We start from the raw sequence: 21,115 nt of genomic DNA on the forward strand, positions 1-21,115 counted from the left end.
TGGGTGGACTTTTGTTACCACTGGGTCCATCCTCCAAAGTTCTCTGGTTGCCTTGTAGAGGTCTCATAGGCCTGGATTCCAAATTAAACTTCTTTGGAGGATCTCATAGACATGTTTTTGAAAGTTTAATTACATTTATTTGTGACTGAATACTGTCCCAGTAGTAGCCAAGGAATTTCATTCAGTTCTTTTCTAGGTGTTCACAAGGCAAGCAAACATTTTGAGCCAAAAATTGTTCCCTGATGTAATTCAACTGAGTACACAGGAGGTAAACCAGGACTGAATTTGGCCTTGCAGAGTTCAATGTACCAAATACGAAAAGAGGGGCGAGAGCAATGGTTGATAGAACAACACCCATTAGAAGTTTTAAATGTTATTTTTGTTGTTGTTAATTTACTCTTTGACTCTGTGGCACTATGATTCCCCACCCAGTATTCTACAAAGAGATTATTGGATGGTCAGGGACTTTCAAAGTGCCAGGAAACACTTGATGGGAACAAGAACCTCACAGAGATGTTAATTAACTTGTATGTTTGGCTTGACCACAAGCAATATTTCATTTGAATGGAATGGAAAAGGCCCAGGGTTGAACAGGAATGGAGAGTGAACTCCCTTACCTTCTTTCTTGTAGGAGTTGTCCTCCAAGTCAAGGTTGAAGTACTTTAGTTAGGGCAGTGTGGGGAAGTATGCACTACTTCTGAATCAGCTGCACCTACCCAACATTCTCTTCCCAGCTGTGTGCCTCAACCCTGACCTGAAGGGAACTACATCTCTGGGTAAAAAGGTAATTCATTCTCCATGTCATTCTCATTCACTCCTTTTCCTCTCTGAGACTGTCAGCAAGGTGCCACTTAGTGCAAACCCTGGTGGTGAGTTTTATTAAAACTTTGTGATTATAGAGTTACAGTGGTTTTCATCTAAAACTCTCAAAGCACTTTACAAAGGTGGGTAACTCTTCTCCTTTGCAGTTGGAGAAACTGAGGCAGTAAGTGATTTGTTGAAGTTCTCACAACAAGCTAGTGACAGAGCTGGGACTAAATCCGAACTCTACAATCACCCAATCCCATGCTTAACTGTCTGCTAAGAATTAGAGAGACAAGCAGTGCTTAATTTGTGCCAGGGCTGAGCTCTGGCACCTCTAGGCTTGGCAGTTCATAGTCCTGGTACCTCTGCGCTTGCCACGTCAGTTTGACAGTAAAAAAATTGCTTGAGCCCCAACATATAATTGCTTGAGTCCCAGCACCTCTTTGATTTTACATTAAGCACAGGAGACAAGGCGAGTGGGGTCATATCTTTTACTGGACCAACTTCTGTTGGTGAGAGATAAGCTGAAGAAATCTGGAGGTCTGAAGAAGAGCTCTAGGTGGCTCTAAAGCTTCTTTCTCTCACCAAGATAAGTTGGTTCAATAAAAGGTATTACCTCACCCACCTTGTGTCTCTAATATCCTGGGACTGCCACAACTACTACTGCAGGGCAATGCTAAGAACTAGGCCAGGTCAACAACTCCTTTCACATAGGCCATCAATCAACCATTTGATCTGAACTAGATTAGGACCTCCAATGTAGAGGCAAAAAGTTACATGTCCTGTCACCAATTCCCTACGGCTTCTGGGCCTTAGGAAACTTTCAGGAAAGTAGCAAGACCTAACAACTATTTGAATAAAAAAGATAAAGATAAATGGCTGAATGTTGCATGTAAACTGTAGACAATCTACTAGTTCCCAAGCTGTGGTCCATGGACCTTCCTGGTTGTCCATGGCATGAGGTATTTTGAGAGTCAAGCTGAAGGTTGACTGGGGAGCTGGGTTCATGGAAGAATTTCTATCTTGTTGAGAGGCTGAAGAATCACTGCATTAGGTGTTAATGCAGGTGATGATTCCCATGGTTTTCTAGACACTATTAAGCAAAATCCTTGCCTCCCTCTGTGCTTTTACAGGGCAGTTCCTGAATCTCCACGCTGGCTGCTGACACGCAAAAAAGGAGAAAAGGCATTAAACATTATGCACACCATTGCCAAGCACAATGGGAAATATCTCTCACCGTATTACTCTGAGGTACTTACCATATGTTTGCTTCAGTTTTGTTTGATCTTTAACCAGTGGCCTTTCTGTTTGGTTTAGAAGAATTTTACAGTACAACACTGTGAACAGATTGTCTGGCTCAATTTTTTTTTTCTCTTGAGAAGGAAGAAGTAGGTTTATTGAAAGGACACGGGTTGAAATGAGATTTCCAAGAAGTCATAAGAGATGGGAGTGCTGAGTTACTAATGTAAAATTCACACTAAACATCCCATATCTTAAAGAACTATACTAGACATCTTAAATCACTAGGGGCCATCATCTTTCATAACGGCTTATGCTCTGACAGTATTGTGTAGTAGTCTGTCTGCTGACATACACCATGTGGAGGATGTGTCTGTTAGTCTCATTGTGGAGCTGATATTTATCTCAGTCCTAAAAAAATAAAGGTTGAACAAGGAAGTGGGTTCTAAGTACTTAGTGGTGGGGGAGGGGAGGGAGGGAGCTGGTTAATAAGATTCCCTAACAAAGTTGTTTCTCGTTTTGTTTTTTTTGGTCATATTTCTTGTAATGATGTTTTTCTTGGTCAGCCCTAATTATAGACCTTGTGGTTCAGAGCAACGGAGTAGGAACAACGCAGCAAAGGGGCCTTAAATTATGTTGCAGAATGGAGATTGTGTCTTTCTACATGTTTGTAGAAAGCCTAGCACAAGGATACCCTAATCCTGATTTGAGTCTTTGATTGCTACTGCAATGCTATATTATTAAACATAGTGAGCACAGCATAATAGCCCCTCCATGCCTATTCTGCTTGTTAAGGGCCGCGCCAAATTTTAGAGGGCATACCGATTGTAGGGGGAAGAGAAAGTACTAAGGCATGGGAGTGTTGTTCAAGCATACTACAGTTTTAAGTGGGTAGTATCAGCACGACTGTGCAATGACACTGCTGCTCATGCTCCTCTCCTAGAACGTCATATATGGATAGCTGCATGAAAGCTTGCATTGCTCTTTGCAGCATGAACTTACATGCTGAACCTGGACGTGGTTTGCCAGTACTCCTGGACCATCATTTGGGGGAATGAGGGTCCAGGAGACCTGGCAAATCACATGGAGGCATCAGGGTCTTTGGGAGCTGCTGCTGCTTCCTCTGGCTGGTCCACTGGGTCCCAAACCCCTCCTGCCCAAAGGGAGGACCTAACAGGAGCTCTGAACTGAAACCCACAGATTTGCCCTCCTCCCAAGAGTTTCTCCACAGGAGCGAAGGGATGGCCAAAATTTAAACTAGGGGAAGCAGAATCTGTATTGACTATGAGTTCACCATTTGCAAAAGGGAGGATACCTGATGGAATCAGAATTCTCTTGTGGCCCTGGATGGAGGTGAAAGGACTGATGCGGTTAAGTATACATTGTCATAGTGTTATGGCATTACATATGGCCATGGACTATATCTCATTGCATTGAATGGTTTCAAAAGAGTACTTTCTTTAGCTTTGGACATGTAGACAAAAAGCCTATCAGCAACAGTCAGTCAAGAGTTCTGTAGGTATAGTCTACAAGCCAGGCTTGGAAGTTAAATGTCAGACTTCAGAACCTCACAGGTTCGCCTTAGAAGATCTGTTTTAAATCATTAGCTTCACTGGAGAAAATCCCTAGAGGACTGCAGTCTATCCACCACTGAACATATTAAGATTTTTTAAAAGGAATAGTTAACTTGTTGCTGGTAAAGAAAAAAATATTTGTGGGAAATATTCACTCAGCAGCACGCTGAATAACACTGGTAAAGTTTCACAATAACCCCCAAATGGGTTAGAGGAAAGATTTTGTCTGTGATTCATGGGTTTGAAGTAAAACTGCCTCTCTCTCTTTTCCCTGGGTGGGGAGGTTTGCTGTCAATGACTTTTTTTTGTGCAGCTTGAACACTAACTGTTGTGCTTTCTAACATGGTCAGGCAGCTGAGAATATCTTCCTTGTGAGTATGCTGCAGCCCCTGTACCTCAGGAACCCAGAGTGACTCCAGGGATATAAAGTTTAAACTAGAACCATCTTTAAAAGTTACATAACAAGATGGTTCCTACAGCCTCTGAACATGCAGACCTGAGTTTGTGCATATCAGAGACTCATTACCCTGGGAGGCCTTCTGGTGATTACATATGACTAAGGCTACATTTTAGTCATGGGTATTTTCGGTAAAAGTCATGGACAGGTCACAGGCAGTAAACAAAAATTCATGGCCCATGACCAGTCCATGACTTGACAGAACAAGGAGTAATGGTCTCAAGGTGCAGTCGGGGAAGTTTAGGTTGGATATTAGGAACAACTTTTTCACTAGGAGGGTGGTGAAGTGCTGGAATGGATTACCTAGGAAGGTGGTGGAATCTCCTTCCTTAGAGCTTTTTAAGGTCAGGCTTGAGAAAGCCCAGGCTGGGATGATTTAGTTGGTGTTGGTCCTGTTTTGAGCAGGGGGTTGGACTAGATGACCTCCTGAGGTCCCTTCCAACCCTGATATTCTATGATTCTATATTTCTATATACCCCTGACTAAATATTGGGGAGAGGGGTGGCCCAGGGGTGCCACGGGTGCTCGGGGGTGGGCAGCCCCAGGGGATGCTGTGGGTGCTGTGGGGGTGGCCCCAGGGAGTGCAAAGGGTGCCTGGGAAGCTTTGACATCCCTCAGTTCCTAGGTGGTGCCACAACCACGCAGCTCTGCATGCTGCCTCCTCCCTGAGCGCTGACTCTGCAGCTCCCATTGGCCGGGAACTGCAGCCAATGGGAGCTGCGAGGGCGGTGCCTGCAGGCGGAGGCAGAGCGCAGAGCCCACTGGCCACGCCTCCCCTTAGGAGCTGAGGGATGTCGCTGCTTCTGAGGAGCCCCGCGCAAGGTAAGCACTGCCCAGAACTCTCACCACTTCCCACACCCCAACCCCCACCCCTGAGCCCCCCACCCCCAAACTCCTGCTGCTGATGGCACTGGGGGGGGGTGGCCCGAGACGGCCCCAGCACCGGCTGGTGTGGCTGGCCCAGGGGCTGTCTGAGCTGCTCAGGTGGCCCCCAGGCCAGCCTTACCTGCCGCTGAAGAAGTCATGGATATCATAGAAAGTCATGGAATCCATGACCTCTGTGACAAACTCGCAGCCTTACACGTGACTAATTTGAAAGAGACTGTGCCACAATATACTACATTGACCCTGATTTTCATAGCGCTCTTCTTCAGTTCTATGTAAGCTCGAAATCTTGTCTCTCTCACCAACAGAAGTTAGTCCAATAAAAGATAGGTTTCAGAGTAGCAGCCGTGTTAGTCTATAGCTGCAAAAAGAAAAGGAGTACTTGTGGCACCTTAGAGACTAACAAATTTATCTGAGCTCACGAAAGCTTATGCTCAAATAAATTTGTTAGTCTCTAAGGTGCCACAAGTACTCCTTTTCTTTTTCCCATAAAAGATATTTCCTCACCCACCTTGGACAGAAGACTAGGCATTTATCCCTTCAAGTTATTGTTCTTCCTCCACAAAAGTGGACACTTTGCCCAAATCTGCATGATTTTATTTACACTGTAAGAAAAAATTTCTTTGAATTAGTCACAACTCCCACCCAGTGTCAGTTACTCATGGTTGCTCCTATGATAAATATAGTCCTCATAAAAACTGCATACTCCATTGCAAAAAAAAAAGGTGCGAAAAAGCATAGAAATTAATGTGTGTAAATATTCCATTACCCTTATAATTCATACATTCAGTTAATGACAATTTTGAAATGTAAGAGTTCACCTGACATATTTCACAAACAAGCTAAACTCTGACCTTCCTGACACCTTTACAAACTATTTTAACACATACATATATCATTAGTTATATGTTTTATAGATACACATATATCAGCAGGGATGGATATGTTGAAATATCCATATACCTTTCCTTAACTAGTCATTTCCATGCTTTTTAGTGCATAGTTTTGTGTAATTGTCATAATGTTCTTGTTATGGAGTTTCTGTGAACATTATATTAATCACAGGAGCAAGCTTACATTAATGACATTTTTTTGTGTGGGAATAGGCAACATATTGGGCCACTCATTTACTTGGCCAACAGAATATAATTAGAGGACAGGATGGCTGTAGATATGTGAAGCAGTGGGATGGATGAAGTTTTGATTACCAGTGAAAGGCTAGGCCAGAAATTAGTAAATCATTTCCACTATGCAGGCCAAGATGATGTCAGTGTCACCCTCAGCCCAAGAGATTGAGTGGGGTAAACTAGCTAGATTGGAATAGCATCTTCTGCAGTTACAGATGTGTAAACTGACACAGTTAAGAGAGAAATGAAGTGGAAAGATACATGAGTGAGACAGAAGTCAGTAAAACTGTTCATGTTCTCAGATTAATCTCTCCTTTCTACACTTCAGTATTTTAAAAACCTGGACTAGAATATAGAGACTTGTATCTTTTCCGATCACGCTTATTAAGATCTCAGCTGACATTCTTAAGAAATAGTCACAGTTATGACCCCAGTTCACAGCTGCAACTGCTTAACCTTGAGTAATATCTGAGCTGCACTTTGGATCTGTTCCTGGGACCTTTTTGACATACAACTTCTGTCATTCCTGGTGCTGTGCCCAGGAGACAGTGATATTTCAGGAAGTGCATTAATAGGGGGTCAAGTACATTTCTCATTTTTACTCATACCAGAATTGTCTTCCTGATAATTATCTCTAGCTTTACAAAGGCATTAGTGTGTGTGTGTGTGTGTGTGTGTGTGAGAGAGAGAGAGAGAGAATCCACCATAACATGCATGGACTTTGGCTAAGATTTTCAAGAGAGCCTGAAAGGATTAGATACCCAGAAAATCAGAGCCTTTATTGGCACTCAGATACCATGTTGATGAATAGAGGTGACCGGAGGACACTTCTGTTTCACTGCAATTTTCAAGGTTCTGAAATGTTGGTTTTGTTCCTCACTGGAACAAGTCAAAAGCCTTTCAAATGTTTTCTCAAAAACATAATTGTGTTGAAACCTGAGCTTTTGATTGAGAGAGACAGAGAATGAGTAGGCGTGAGAGAGTTTGGGACACATGCCTGATTCAGAGTGATATGGGAATGAAAAACCTCTCCTCTGAATCATGCAGAGCAGGGCTTTGAACCTGAGTGTCTCACATCCCAGACCAGTGCCTAACCATCAAAAGAGTCTCTCCCTCGCTCGCTCTCCACTCCCTTCCCTCAGACCCCCAAACCTTCCTGATTAAATATTCATTGAAACCAATAAATCTCTGCATAACACTTCTGCTTTGATGCTATATTTTCCGACTAGCTAAAGTAATGAGTGTGATGCGAAGACAGATGAGCATTGTTTTGTTCAGTATTTGTATTACAGCATTGTGATAGTAGGAGACTGGTCATAATTTATTAAATGTTGTTTCCAGTGTAACCCCCTGTTCTCAGTTGTGCATAATTTCCCCCAAATTTCATTTTTCAAGCTGAAATGTTTTACAGTTGGTCTCTGCACAAGGGTGAATGTTTTGTAAACATATGTGCAAAATCACTTCATCCATTTTTAAGTGACAGGAGAGAGGAACAAATTATTTTCCCATTATAAAAAAAATCTTGTCTTTTTTAAAAAAAGATCTCTTGCATTAAAATGGCAGGGATAGATGTGGATATTATCCTCTCTGAGGAGAAATGACTTGGAATATTCTAGTGAAAACTGATGTTGATTAGGCAGAGATGTAAGCCTTGGAAAATCTCACTCTGAACATGCACAGAAGATTTTGCTCATGTTGTTAAGGTCCTGATGCTGCAAAGACTTACACATATTCTTAATTTTATACGCTGTGGCTGTAATTCAGCACAGCACTTAAAGGGTATGCTTAAATCCCACTGACTTCAAGAGCTTGTTAGGGCTTATCTTCATTATGGGGGTAAGTCGACGTAAGTTATGCTACTCCAGCTACGTGAATAATGCAGCTGGAGTCGACGTAGCTTAGGTTGACTTACCCCGGTGCCTTCACTGCGCTGTGTGAATGTGAGACACTCTCCGGTTGACTGCCCTTACTCGTCTCAGAGAACTGGAGTATAGGGGTCCACCAGAGAGCTCTCTGCCATTGATTTAGTGGGTCATCACTAGACCTGCTAAATCGATGCAGCAGCATCTATCTCCCCGTAGTGAAGACCAGGCTTGGTTCTATGCTGAATAGACATGGGCTGCTGAATTGGAGACTGTCACAGTGCATAGAGTTTGCAGGATCAGTGCCGAAGCTTGTGAAGTGCACAACTTTTACTGGAATTTCTAAAACCATTGTAGAAACAATGAGATAGGAATTGATGAAGTACATCATTTTATACAAAATCTCTTCGCTCTTCCCAGGGTTAGGGTATAACATGTCTTTGGGTACTAACGGTGAAATTGTGGCTGCACTGAAGTCAATGGGAAAACGCTTATTGATTTCAGTGAGGCCAAGATTTGATCTTAAAAGAGTTAAGAGTTTTTTTGCAATGATTTTAATGTCCTTTTCCCCCAGCCCATAAATCATACTCAAACATTATTTCCAACTAGTGTTAGTGGCACTTGAGACAGACAGGACATTGTGTTAAGACTGCTTGATTTATCTTTGCATGGGAAAATGAATACCATATTTGCACAAGGTTCACATGCTGGTCACTGCCAACATGTTCTTATAAACAAAATGAAGGCAGCTTTATCTCCTTCATGAGTGTGCCCATAACAAATGTCAGCAACCAGCAGATTCTGATCTGGAATGTAAATGAGTGCCTGACAAACACATTGTAGGATTAAAAAAATGGGAGCTGGCATGTAAAGAATGGAAGCAACTTTGAGAAAACATCTCACTCCGTTACAGAAAACAAAATAGCTGTAAAGATGGGAAGAGGGTTCCTAGCAATGATGAAAGGGAATGGAAGAGAACCCAGGGCAAACTGGGGTTTCATTAACACTTCCAATGTTCTGGGACTCTCTTTTTGCTAAAGGGGGTGTTAAAAGTCCACTCAAAGGGCTGTTTATCTCACTGAACAGTTAAGGTTATATATTATGAGATGAGGAATAAATACAAAATAAAATTCATGTATACAGCCTTGGCTGAACTAGAATCAGATCACTGGGCAATGCTGTTTGACCTAGTTTATTGTTCTCCTCACCAATCAGCATGGTCTCTGTCTCTACATTCCCTTTGGCCCCATTTTCCCCCCACCACACAAAGTAATTTCCATTGACTTCACAGCACAGATGGGAGAAAGGGGGAGGGGGGGTGTCCTTCTTTCTCTTTCCACAATCACATCTTTTTTTATCAATCCTTTTTTGTGCTTGGTTCGCTGTTTGCTCTGCCAGGCCCCATCGGTGGGGAGGTAACAATACCTATTGAGTGGTTAGAACAAGGGACCCAGTGTCAGGGACTGAGACTTTCAAAGCAACACAGGGGATTTAGCCACACCTCTTCCACTGACTATGTGGGACTAAATCCCTTGCACAGCTTTAAAAATCTCAATCAAGACTCCTGGATTCTACTCCTGATTCTTTTGCTGATTTGTTGTATTACCTTGGCTAAGGGCTTGTCTACACAAAAATCACAGCAAGCTGGGGTATGAATCTGGTCTAACTGTTCATGTGCTCCCTGCTGATGTGCATTAACAGTTTGTGAGAGAGCTTTGATCTAGTCCTCGTTGAACTGGGAGTAGCTCAAAGCGCATTAGCGAACTGTTAACATGCACCCGCAGAGTGCACACAGACAGTTAAACCTCAGGCAGCTAGCATGGGAGAGATTCACACCCCCGTTTGCCGTGGTCTAATTGTTTGTATAGCCAGGCCCTAAGTCATGGGTGCTTTCTCATCCTCATTTTACCTACTTGTAAAATGGAGAAAACGATACTTTCCTCCTCATCTCGGGGAAGGGTTGCTTAATTTCTAAATAATTTGTAGATTTTTAAGGAAAAGGCCTAAATCAGCAGAATGCTTGTGCGCATTCTTAACTATAAGCACATTCTGAAGGCCCATTGCCTTCTGCTTCATTTAAATGTTTTGGGGAGGGCAGACATTAATCTTTCTCTGTTCTGGGCCTTTCCACCCTGGCCTCACTTCTTGATAGTGTCCTCCTCCCTACTTTTCCTCCTACTACTCAGCTGTAGTATCAAAAACACTCTCAAGGCCATTGCTGTTTGCTCTCTCCATCTCTTACCCCTCTGAAGACCCACCCCTTTGTTCTGACCATCAACCATAACAATTTCATGGGCTGGCTGTGGGGAATGAACTCACAATCGAGTTCCTTCTCTGTGTCACCCTTAAAGTTCAATTCTGCCCTGAAAAGCAGCTGTAAAAATGGCATTGCAAGATGCCAGGTTTATTGCCTCCCAGGGACCTCTAAGTCCACTTCCACATTTACAAGTAAAAATATGGGTTTTTTTCTCCTGAAACTCAACAGGAGCTGGAAAATAAGCTGTATTTTTTCTGGCATATATGTTGTCATTACAAAATATTAAGGAGCTGGAAATTAGTCTGCAGCTGTATTACATTTTGAGCCCTCTCCCATAGCTGCTGTACTAGCTCAGCTGTGGTGGCCTGTGTTCCTGCCTATGGTCTGCTGATTCTGATGTTTGCTTTTCTTTAGATCACAGTTACAGATGAAGAGGTTAGTAATCCATCATTTCTCGATCTGGTTAGAACTCCCCATATGAGAAAATACACGTTGATTCTAATGTATGCCTGGTAAGTCCCAATTTTACTGGGTTTTGAGTGTCATATTTTTTCGGTATTGTGATTCTCTCAAACTTGAAATTCAGGTCAGCTGCTTACATTTATTTGTGTCTGTCTCAATGTTTTTTGTTTAGGTTTACAAGTGCCCTGATTTACCAAGGGCTTGTTATGCGCCTAGGAATTATAGGAGGAAACCTCTACCTAGACTTTTTCATCTCCGGAGCTGTGGAATTACCTGCAGCTCTCTTGATTTTACTGACAATCGATCGAATTGGCCGACGCCTTCCATTTGCCATAAGCAACATAGTGGCGGGAGTGGCATGCTTAATTACTGCATTCTTACCAGAAGGTAACTCTTTCCTTAGCTTCCCAAGATCAGTGATTTCTCTCACAGACTCATAGACTTTAAAGTCAGAGGGACCATCATGATCATCAGGTCTGACCTCCTGCACATTGCAGGCCACAGAACCTCACCCACCCACTCCTGTACTAGACCCCTAACCTCTGGCTGAGTTACTGAAGTCCTAAAATCATGATTTAAAGTCTTCAGGTTACAGAGCATCCGCTATTTACTCTGTGAAGTTCCTAGAGTAAAGAGGTTGAAGCCACACAAAGGTTTTGAAGCAGTGGACCAAGGTAAAAAGCGTGTTGTGATACAGTTAGCAAATGATAATGCCAACTACAGAACAAAAATATGAAGAAAGGGGAAATACACTCATTCCCTGGCCAGGAAGATATTTATCATACAGATATGGAGCTAGGAAATTGGTAGTTTGGGGAAACTTCCCATCTCCAAATAAATCAGTGTCTGAGAAAAGAAACAAACCTATTTAAATGATATATTTCCTGCCAGTCAGTCTTAGCAGCTCTTGAGTGAGATTCTTGGCTCTAATATCAGTAACAGGCCATTCCATTAGCCTGGACTTGCCAGAGTGCAGTGTGCTCTGTCCATTCCTCGTTTCATCCATCCTGTCCCTGGCATGGGGCAGGGGCTAGGAGCAGGCGGTACAGAGCCAGCTATCCTGGCTTGACACCCCTATGGGTTTCCCCTTCACAAAGGGAATCACCAGCTGGTAATTCAAAGGGGACAGACCAGAGGTAGAGGATCTGGCTTCCCCTTTTAGTAATTCTTGTCCTGCTTCAAGGACTACCAGGGTGACTCTGGGGTTTGACTCAGCACCCCTGACAAGGGATTCTTTTCTATAAACTGATGTCTCTCCACTATGTGGTTACAGCGAACAGGTAAGCATTCATAGGTGCTGCAGACTAAAGGCAGACAGAGAACAGACAGCCCTTCCCTGACTGTGAAGTCCCTGCTCTTTGCTTCAGAGTAGTTTAGGTTGGAGCTACACGGGATGTTGAATGACCATTAGAAAGGATCACCCCTCCCTAAGGATGTCATCAGCAGAATGAAGTCAGGGTTGCGAATACTAATTCGCCTTAGCGATGTCAGCTCCAGAAATTATACCACAAGGCAACAGTTAGCAGGCAGATATCCCAAGAGAAGAGCTGTAAAATGGAGCCTATGAAAACGGGTGGGTTTGGAAGCACAATAAAAGATCCTTCACAGAAACACATTCCTCAGTGCGTCCAGTTTTACCACAATTAGCCTCATTTTTAAAGTTTATTCAGAAGTTACTTTAAGACAACACCACGTGTTTCAGCAGCTCAGTTATTTCAATAAATCCAGGCTCAATGGCAAGGGTCTGAGCATCAGGAGATCTGACTTTTATTCTTGGATCTGTCACTGGCTTGCTTTATGACCTTGGGCAAGTCACATCCCTTGGTTTGTAAAGCAGTTTGAAATGATACTTACCCTCGTCTGCAGAGCACTTTGGATGGAAAGTATGGTGTCAGTGATGGGCATTATTATGCATCAGGTATTTTTATTATTGCCTAAAAGTGAGTAGTTTATAATGTGTCATGTAATCTACAGGGCAGTCATGCAGCCAGACATCCCAGTACCATGGTTCCAGTCATTACAATCCTTCTGTTAAAGCAACGGAACATTTATTCAGTTTAACAGGAAAAAAATATTTTCTTTAAATTTGTCCAATGACAGCAGCTGTCCCAGTTATCATTCTCCCATTTAAACAGCTTCAACTCTATTCATGAATTTGATCCAGGATGAAATTTTTCCCCTTTCTGTCCTCAAATGTTACCTTTGTGTGTGTCTGATTTCTCTGAATTTGCTGCCAGGAGAAAGTCACCATTTTCACATACATAGGCATGCACACAAACAGATTTTGGGGATTCAATAAGTTTTTCCACCAGCAAAAAAAATTGTTTTTGCAAAAAATTCAAGACAAAAAGAAAATAGATGCATTTCTCTTTTTCATGAAATAGTAATACTGAAGTCTTTAATGGAAAAGATCCTATACCATTAAATAGGGATGAAATCTACAGAGACCTCTGAACATTTGATAGGGTTCTCTAGAAATTACTCTAAAATCTTATCAAATTTCATAGACAATGCTATCCCTTCTAGAGTTTTTGAGCCATCCTATAGAATTCCATAGCAGGCATTTAATTTTCTATTATAAAATTTATAGGATGGTGAAAAAAACTATAGAAAAAAATTGTCATTTTTTATTAAATTCTGGAGGACTTTTCTATGGGGCCAAGAGACATTTTTGCCCAGATCTATTTGGGAGTCAGTCGGACTCGGCTCTGATTATAATTTGATTTAGAAAAATGTTGCAGGGGGGAAGCGTCACACCTGGATAATGACCAGCAGCCTGCCTGAAGCATAGGATTGCACAATCTGGGTAGGATCATGGGAGCTTGGCAACGACATTCACCACCCATTTTCCCACACCTGGCATTATGCAACACGTCTTCGTTGAGTCAGTGGGTTGGAATTGATTTCTGAGTCTTCAGACTGGCCTGGGTGACACAACAAAGCACGAGTAGGCAAACCTTGAACACCCATAGAGGCCAGCACAAAGGGATACCTGGCAGCAATGCCCTTTTGGTTCTACTCTTCCTTAAACCTGATCCAGGGTCCCTCTGATGTAACTCTTCCTGACCAGGCTTGGAGGGTAGTTTTGAGAAAGATATAGGTACCGGAAAAGAGGAACTGGCAGACTGGATCAGACCCAACGTCCATCTCGTCCATTAGCTTGTCTCTGACTGTGACCAACACCAGATGCCTTAGGGGAAAGTGTCAAAACTCCATGGTAGGCAGATTGGGGTCATCTGCCCCACTTCAGGTCTCATCCAGCTCCCTGTTAGAAATGGCTTAAACCCAATATCCCTTCCAAATCTGTTGTTAGCATTAACGATGATTAACAATCATAACTCTGGATAGTCTTATTAGCCATGGAAATGTTCAGTCTCTTTGTGAATGTCGGCTTCAGTGACGTCCTGTTGCAATGTTTTCCCCAGTCTAATTATGCGTTGTGTAAAAAGTATTTCCCTTGATCAGTTTTCAATTACAGCCAGAACAGCCAGAAATTGCTCACTAAATCGTAGGTTCTCATGTTCTGAGCACACCCACCAGAGTGGGCCCTGCAGGCAAGGTAGGCAGGGGAACACCTTGCTTGAGTATCCTGTTGGGGCTGTGGCATGAAAGAAGGCTCCATTGCCTGTGAGGCGGCATCAGGCTTTAGGGAGCTTTGTGCATGCCCACCCAGCAGAAATTTAGGCACCTCCAGGTGTAGGCATAGGCTGAGCAGTGGCTTTGTGAAAGTCAGTGGTGCCTAAATGTTGGATTAGGTCCCTAAATCCCTTTGTGAATCTAGCCCTGATGTTTGCTTCTGCTCACTGACACCAATATAAATCAGCGGTAATGCCATTGAACTCAGCTGAGTTACACCAGTGTGAAACCCATGTAAGGGAGAGTGGAATGAGCCCCATGCTTTCCAGCTGACAGGTAAAACACATTTCATCAACCTTTCTTTTTGAATTTACCTTGTTAACAGATATCCTGTGGTTGAAAACCACAGTAGCCACCCTGGGAAGACTGGGAATCACCATGGCTTTTGAAATTGTGTATCTTGTGAACAGTGAATTGTATCCTACAACATTAAGGTAACTGTAGTTTCATCCACAGCTGAAATCCACATTAAACTTAAGGAAGTTGCCTTCGGTAGCATTAAACACATTTGAATAGTAAATGGCTTTACAGTGTAACTGTGCCAGTGTTCAGGCTTAATTTGGCCTCTCTGAAAAACATTCTTCCTATGCATTTTAAATGCAAAACTCAACTCCACCTTAAATAGGGAGGTGTGACTGGTGTCTCCATAATTTAAGACGTTCTATTTAATTTGAAAATGCAGTGTTATAGTGTCCCATGGGAGACAAATTACAGAGGAGGCAACATAATCAAAGACCTGTAAAGGAAAGACATTACTCAGAAGAATGTATTTTCTATCCAACAAGCCAAAACCTGTATAGCAATGCAGCTAACCCTGTCTAAATTGATACCCATTAAAGAAATAAACAAGCTAATTGTCTTAGGATTTACCTCTTGAGTGCCCCCTTTTGAGAGACCGGGCAGGGGTACCTCCCTTTGTTCCAAGTACCTTCCTTCAGCTACAGGAGTTGTTACAGAGTCAGTGTCTTTCTAGTTACAAGTAGCGAGGATTCATTCAGCACTCCCCCAACAGGAGGCCAAACGAAAAGGGCAAAATATAACGGTCCTGCAACCCCAAAGCAGTCCAGGTCCACCTGGTGTGCTTTGCAAGGCAAATAGGTCAGTATTCTTTGAGTTAGGGCTGGATTTCTCTAACCCCTTTGCAGTCCAAGGGGTCCAGGCTGAGTGTTCTGGGCTGAGAGAAAGGAAAATAATTTAAAGGTTCCTCTACTTATCCAGAGGATCTAGGCAATGGAGGATCTTCAGAAGCCTTCCTACTCAGCATTCACTATTCTGCGGATTTAAGGGGTTGGCACTCTCGCTCTGGATTTGGCTTTACTCTCTTACGGAACCTCCCTTCTTCAGGGACAGCTTGCTCCAGGTAGGACTTGATTGTGCCCAGAGGAGCTTGTTAACCCCTCCTGGCTGGGATGGGCGCTCGCCCCACCACTATAATCAAATAAACTTTGAGTGCCCCTAAAGATAAAATGTAGTAGAAAATTTACCCCATAAGAAAATAGACCTGTTCAACTAACCTATTATCTGTGCATCAAACCAATTATATATAAAACATTCCTACTGTCCAGACACTTGATTTACTGGGTAACTAGATAACCTGGTAATTGTTACCCTTAGTCTTCCATTCCTCCTTCAGTTTTTTTTTTTTTTTGTCGGTTTCTGACTCTCACTTGTGTCATGTTGAAATTAGATTGGAAGATCTTTGGTATATTGCAACAGTCTGGATAACTTTTAAAGATAAAATAAGAAAGTGAATGGCTGTGGAAACACAGATGCAATATATCTGGATTTTAGTAAAGCATTTGATACAGTGTTTCACAAACTCTTTCCACATTCAATTTAACTTAGCTTGGGTCTGAGCATTTTAAGGATGGGAAAACAGGCACCGAGAACTTAAATGAAGTTGCCCCAGGTTATCCAGGAGGACGGTGACAAAGCTGATTATAGAATCCCCATCAACCAAGAGTATGTCTACATTGCAAATGGAGGGGTGACTGTAGCATGTGTAGATATGCCTGAGCTAGCTTTAACATAGTTAGCAGAAGAAAAAGCAATAGCAGTGAAGCAGTGGCAGCTTAAGCTTCAGCAGGGGCTGCAGAAGCCCACCAGGGACCCTGGGTACTTAGATGGGCAGCTACCCATACTAAAGTCCATGCTGTAGCTAAAGCAAAAGGATCGTGCCAATAGTACTTTATTTTGGAGATTGGTTAGTTTAAAGGTCTGAATGCAGGAAGGCTTTGTGTGCCATGATTTAGGATTAGTGTTCCACAGAGGTACGGCTTCTGAAATCCCATTAGGGAAGATCACTGGGTAATTCGCAATCTGATGTGCCAGTGGCAGAATCTGGCCCTTAAAGTTGCTGGAATTCTTTTAAAATTTCCCGTCAGTTTCTGCTATGTTCAATATATTATTTTTCAGTAACCCTCTGTTTTCTCATGAGTTCATTGTTTAGACTCGTTGCACTGGTTTGCTTATGTAAGTGTGTGTTGTATGCCCTGATTATGAGATAATTTTGGGCCTAACACATGCATCTCCTAGGTTACATTGTCTTAACCCCTCTAAAATGAATATCTTTCTTTTGCAGAAACTTTGGTGTTTCCCTGTGTTCGAGTTTGTGTGACATAGGGGGTATCATAGCCCCATTTCTTCTCTTCCGATTAGCAGCCATCTGGATGGAGTTACCTCTAATCATCTTTAGTAAGAAATCATTTAAAATGCAACCTTGGATAGAGTATTTCTTTTTCAAAGAGACTGTTCAGTGCATAAGAAACATACTTTACTTACAGTACTGCAGGCTGGGAAAGTGCTGCTTTATTCAGCAACATAAACACAGTGGGGAAAACACCCACTAAATAAAGAGGAAATAAGGGAAGGGTGGAAGCATGGCTACCATCCACAATATTGTGAATAATCCAGTTAATCCCTTGATGACCACTTTATTACAACTTGTTTTTAATCTGTGTACTAACACAGCTTCTTTTCTTGGGAAGAGTTTTATTGCATGACCTATCTTTCCCCAAATACATCATCTCCATCCTCATTGGCCGGCACAGATGACCTAAGTTCAAAGGGGAGCTGTGTTGCATCCTTTCAATGATGGTGGTTACATCAGCTTGCGCACCCACACACATGGAGCTCCAGGAGGCATTCCAGCTGAGTCCCACTGCATTTGTATCCTTCCAAAGGTCTAAGCCCCCTCTAAGGAAGACCCCTCAAAAGCCATTAAAAATGTGTTTACTGATCAAAACAGAGCACTTGCAGCAATGGGTTTCTAACATTTTCGGGATAGTTTTCATAGGCGACTACCTTTCATCAGACCAAATAAACAAAGGGCCACATTCTCTGCTGTTGGAAGTTAGTATAGCTCTATCAAAGTCAACAGAACAGATCTGGCCAAAAAGGTGTTTTCCATGTTATCTCCCACTTAAGGTCCTGCTTTGTGGGAACATAGGAATTGCCATACTGGTTCAGAACAGTGATCCATGTAGTCCAGTATCCTGTTACCAAAAGGGGTCAGTACCAGATGCTTCAAAGTTAGGTGCAAGAAACCCCGCAGCTGGATAATCTGGTCACATGGAATTTTCCTGCTGACTTCCAGGTTGATTTACTCCCAGTGCATGAGGATTTATAACCCTTCCAAAAAATCATGTTTAATTTGTTCTAACTCTAGATATTCTTGTTATGCATATAAATATCTAATCTTTTTTTTCCCCGATGAGCTCTTGGTCTCAGTGGTGTCTTGTGACAATGAGTTCCACAGGCTAATTGTGTGAGCAAAGTATTTCCTTTTGTTAGGAAATCCTGAGTCTGAAGGCTAAATCATGTTTTTCTGAAGAGAAACATGATGAGGAAAGAGCAGGAGGGACAGAACATAGAAAAAGAAAGAGAGGTGGAGAAAGAGGATTTGAAATACAAAGTAAAAAAGAGAGAAGAAAAGAAATTTATTTTTCAAATTAATATTATTCCAGCCATAGCAGTATCCAGATGTTCTAGTTAACACCTTTGTATTCAGAATTTCTGCTGCACTCTGAAGACCTGATCCTCAACAACATTGTGTAACTGGGTGTAAAATTATTATCTGTATTTTCATCAGGCCTAGGAGCCCCAGTCATTGACCAGGACCCCACTGTGCTAGGTGTTGTACAAACACAGGACAAAAAAACAGTCCCTGCCCCCCAAAATTTTACAATCAGCATGGTAACATTTCACACTTACTTTCCAAAAATGTAAATGACCAAATGAGAAGCAAGGCAGGGGAGAAACGGGCCTTCAGCTTTTACTTAGTGTTTTGGGAGCCACTTCAGCTCTTTCTACCCTTTTCTTATTTTGTACCACAAAACTGTCCTGAGAATGAGAAAAATGGCAAACCAGTTTTGGTTCTTGTTTTTTTTTTTTCTTCAATGCCTGTCATAGGTATACTTGCAGTTATCTGTGGGATCTTAGTGCTGTTTTTACCTGAGACAAAGGGAATTTCCTTACCAGAGACAGTGGAGGATGTGGAACAGCTTTCCAGGTACTCTGTCTTTCCTTCAATATCACATTGATTTGATTTTTTGAGCAAGGGGCAGGGAATTGTACATTTGTACTGAAAATAAATTGGACGGTGCTACTGCTTAGAAATATATCTCTTTTCTTTTCTCCCTCTGTTACTTCAGTCTCCAAAGTAAAAGTGGCGGGAAAAAGAAGCATCAAGATACCTCCTATATATGATCTTTCACTAACAGCACTGAGCGAAACGTCCCTGTTCTCACACCAGGAATTTGGTTTCCACCTGATAACTGCTTTAAAGTCCTCTGGAGAGGATGGATTGAGCTGTGTCTCAAAAGACACCCTCAAGTACTTCTTTTAGGAATGAAGATGTTCTAAATAAACATTGTATTTTTATATAGCTACAGAACTAAATACATATTTTCGGAGTCCATTGTTTCCAGGAAGGGAGTGTTGTGTGGTTCTTGTTAGAGAATACCCACTTAAATCAGCTGCTTTGCTTGTCCCAGTAAGCTCTTACTTATTTGTATATGTCTGGGTCATTTGTTCATCCTTGATATTACAATAATTTGAGGAAATTGTGGTTTAAAATTGTGATGGTTTGTGTGGGGGGAAGCAGAATTAGAATAGTTTTGTGCCCTACCAAGCGATAAAGACTCTGAAAAATCAGAAAAGCAAACAAGGAATTGCTTAGGGAAAAAGGGAACTGATGACATTGAGGATGGAGAGAGTGTGAGCCTCATTTCTAATGTGTAGATGTCAAGAGGATATTCTTAATGTTTGGGATGGATTGATATTGCAGAGTTGGTGAAGGGACTATAGGATACAGTTTCTAAATTCAGCAGGCGCCACATGGTGGTTGAACAATTAATGCTCCAAACTGACCATCTCAAAAGGCTGGCATGGAGGAGCAATTATTTGTAAGATAGGGTTTCAAGAAACCATAGGGGAAATAACCGATATACAAGGTGCTTCCTTCATTACTGGAACTCGGTGAGCTATATACAGTACATCAACGCTTCCTAACTCTTCCCAGTCCATTCCACCCAACTGTCATGTCTGCTTAAGGAAAACAGGAACCATGATAGCAATAAAATGAATTCATGCTTGGAACAGGCAACAGCAGGAGAGACCATGAGACGCAGAAGACCAGCAGAACTACTTTTCAATAAGAATTTCCCCTGACACGTAGTTAAATGACAATAAGACAGTTGGCAAAACTCCTTACAGACTAAAAGGAATGGAACCAAATGTGCATCTCTGTTAAAATATCTGGTTAGATGGTTTGTAATGCCAAATTAGAACACATCGTATTTTGATGCTGTCCTTGAGAGACAATTGTTCTCATGCCTTCAATTCTCAATCACATATCAAGCAACAACAAAGTGCAACTGCAGGCGGTTGACCAATACAACACAAACTTCCCTCTGCCACTGAAAACATCAAGCAATTCTGCTTATAACCAATATAATTAAAATTACCCATGGCTTCTTCTGTAAACCACAGACACCACTGCAGAGCTGAGGGAGCTCTGATATCGAAATACTTTAAGAACGGAGAAAAACATTAAATAGACAAGAAAGGTTAAAATAAGTCCACTATCCATTTAGGAGAATGTCCGTTTGATCAGGTAATCCTGACATCTCTTAGTAGCATAAGAACTTATTTTTCAGGCCTTTCTAATTGTACTTTGCTCAGAGTGGCATTCTGTATCGTCCAGAATAAAATGTAGACAATGTATGTCAGTATGTAAAATAACTGAATGCCTGCATACTCCCTGTTAGGAATTTAAGGTCTTTTTAAGCTTACAGTTTTATACATGTGGATCAGAGAGATAGGTAATATCTTTTTTGGACCAACTTCTGTTGGTGAGAGAGACGAGCTTCTGAGCTACACAGAGCTCTACTTCAGGTCTGGGAAACTAACTTAAAGTGTTGCTGCTAAATACATCAGGCATGTATCTGTCGATGCCGTCTAACTCTTTAATATGATACTATTTTAATAGTAACCTGGATTATATTTTCAGGTTAAGTATGTATCTTATACAGGAAAAAGAAAACTTGTGCTAATGTTCACTGATAAACAGACGGAGAAATAAAATCTCAATACCTGTGAGAGTTCCTCCATATTAATTGTAGTGCATTATATAGTCATCTGTTATAATACCCAGAAATGCCAAAATCCCTTTGGTGACCTTAATTAGGTTCCATTCCCTTTGTTTTACACTGTCGTTTTGCTTATTTTATTAATATTTTGGTAGAAGGGGAGGAATGAGATGGTGGAGGTGCATTGAGGTCTAAAGTGGGGAATTCCTCTCCCCCCTCCCG

The 21,115-nt window shown here is 42.0% G+C and overlaps 1 protein-coding gene across 2 annotated transcripts in view; it reads left to right on the forward strand.

Moving 5' to 3' along the window:
• Nucleotides 1-20,872, forward strand: part of SLC22A3 (solute carrier family 22 member 3) — a 46,230-nt gene extending 25,358 nt beyond the window's left edge. Inside the window, exons 5-11 of one of the 2 annotated variants that reach the window (XM_074948721.1) lie at nucleotides 1,938-2,055; nucleotides 10,620-10,717; nucleotides 10,840-11,054; nucleotides 14,629-14,737; nucleotides 16,885-16,997; nucleotides 18,714-18,813; nucleotides 18,956-20,872. In XM_074948721.1, the coding sequence (XP_074804822.1) occupies nucleotides 1,938-2,055; nucleotides 10,620-10,717; nucleotides 10,840-11,054; nucleotides 14,629-14,737; nucleotides 16,885-16,997; nucleotides 18,714-18,813; nucleotides 18,956-19,010 (808 nt within the window). In that variant the 3' untranslated portion in view covers nucleotides 19,011-20,872. The other variant, XM_074948722.1, reaches the window with a different exon arrangement.
• Nucleotides 20,873-21,115: the final 243 nt, after the last annotated feature.

The sequence above is a fragment of the Natator depressus genome, chromosome 3, assembly GCF_965152275.1.
Source record: "Natator depressus isolate rNatDep1 chromosome 3, rNatDep2.hap1, whole genome shotgun sequence".
NCBI classification, from domain to species: Eukaryota; Metazoa; Chordata; order Testudines; family Cheloniidae; genus Natator; species Natator depressus.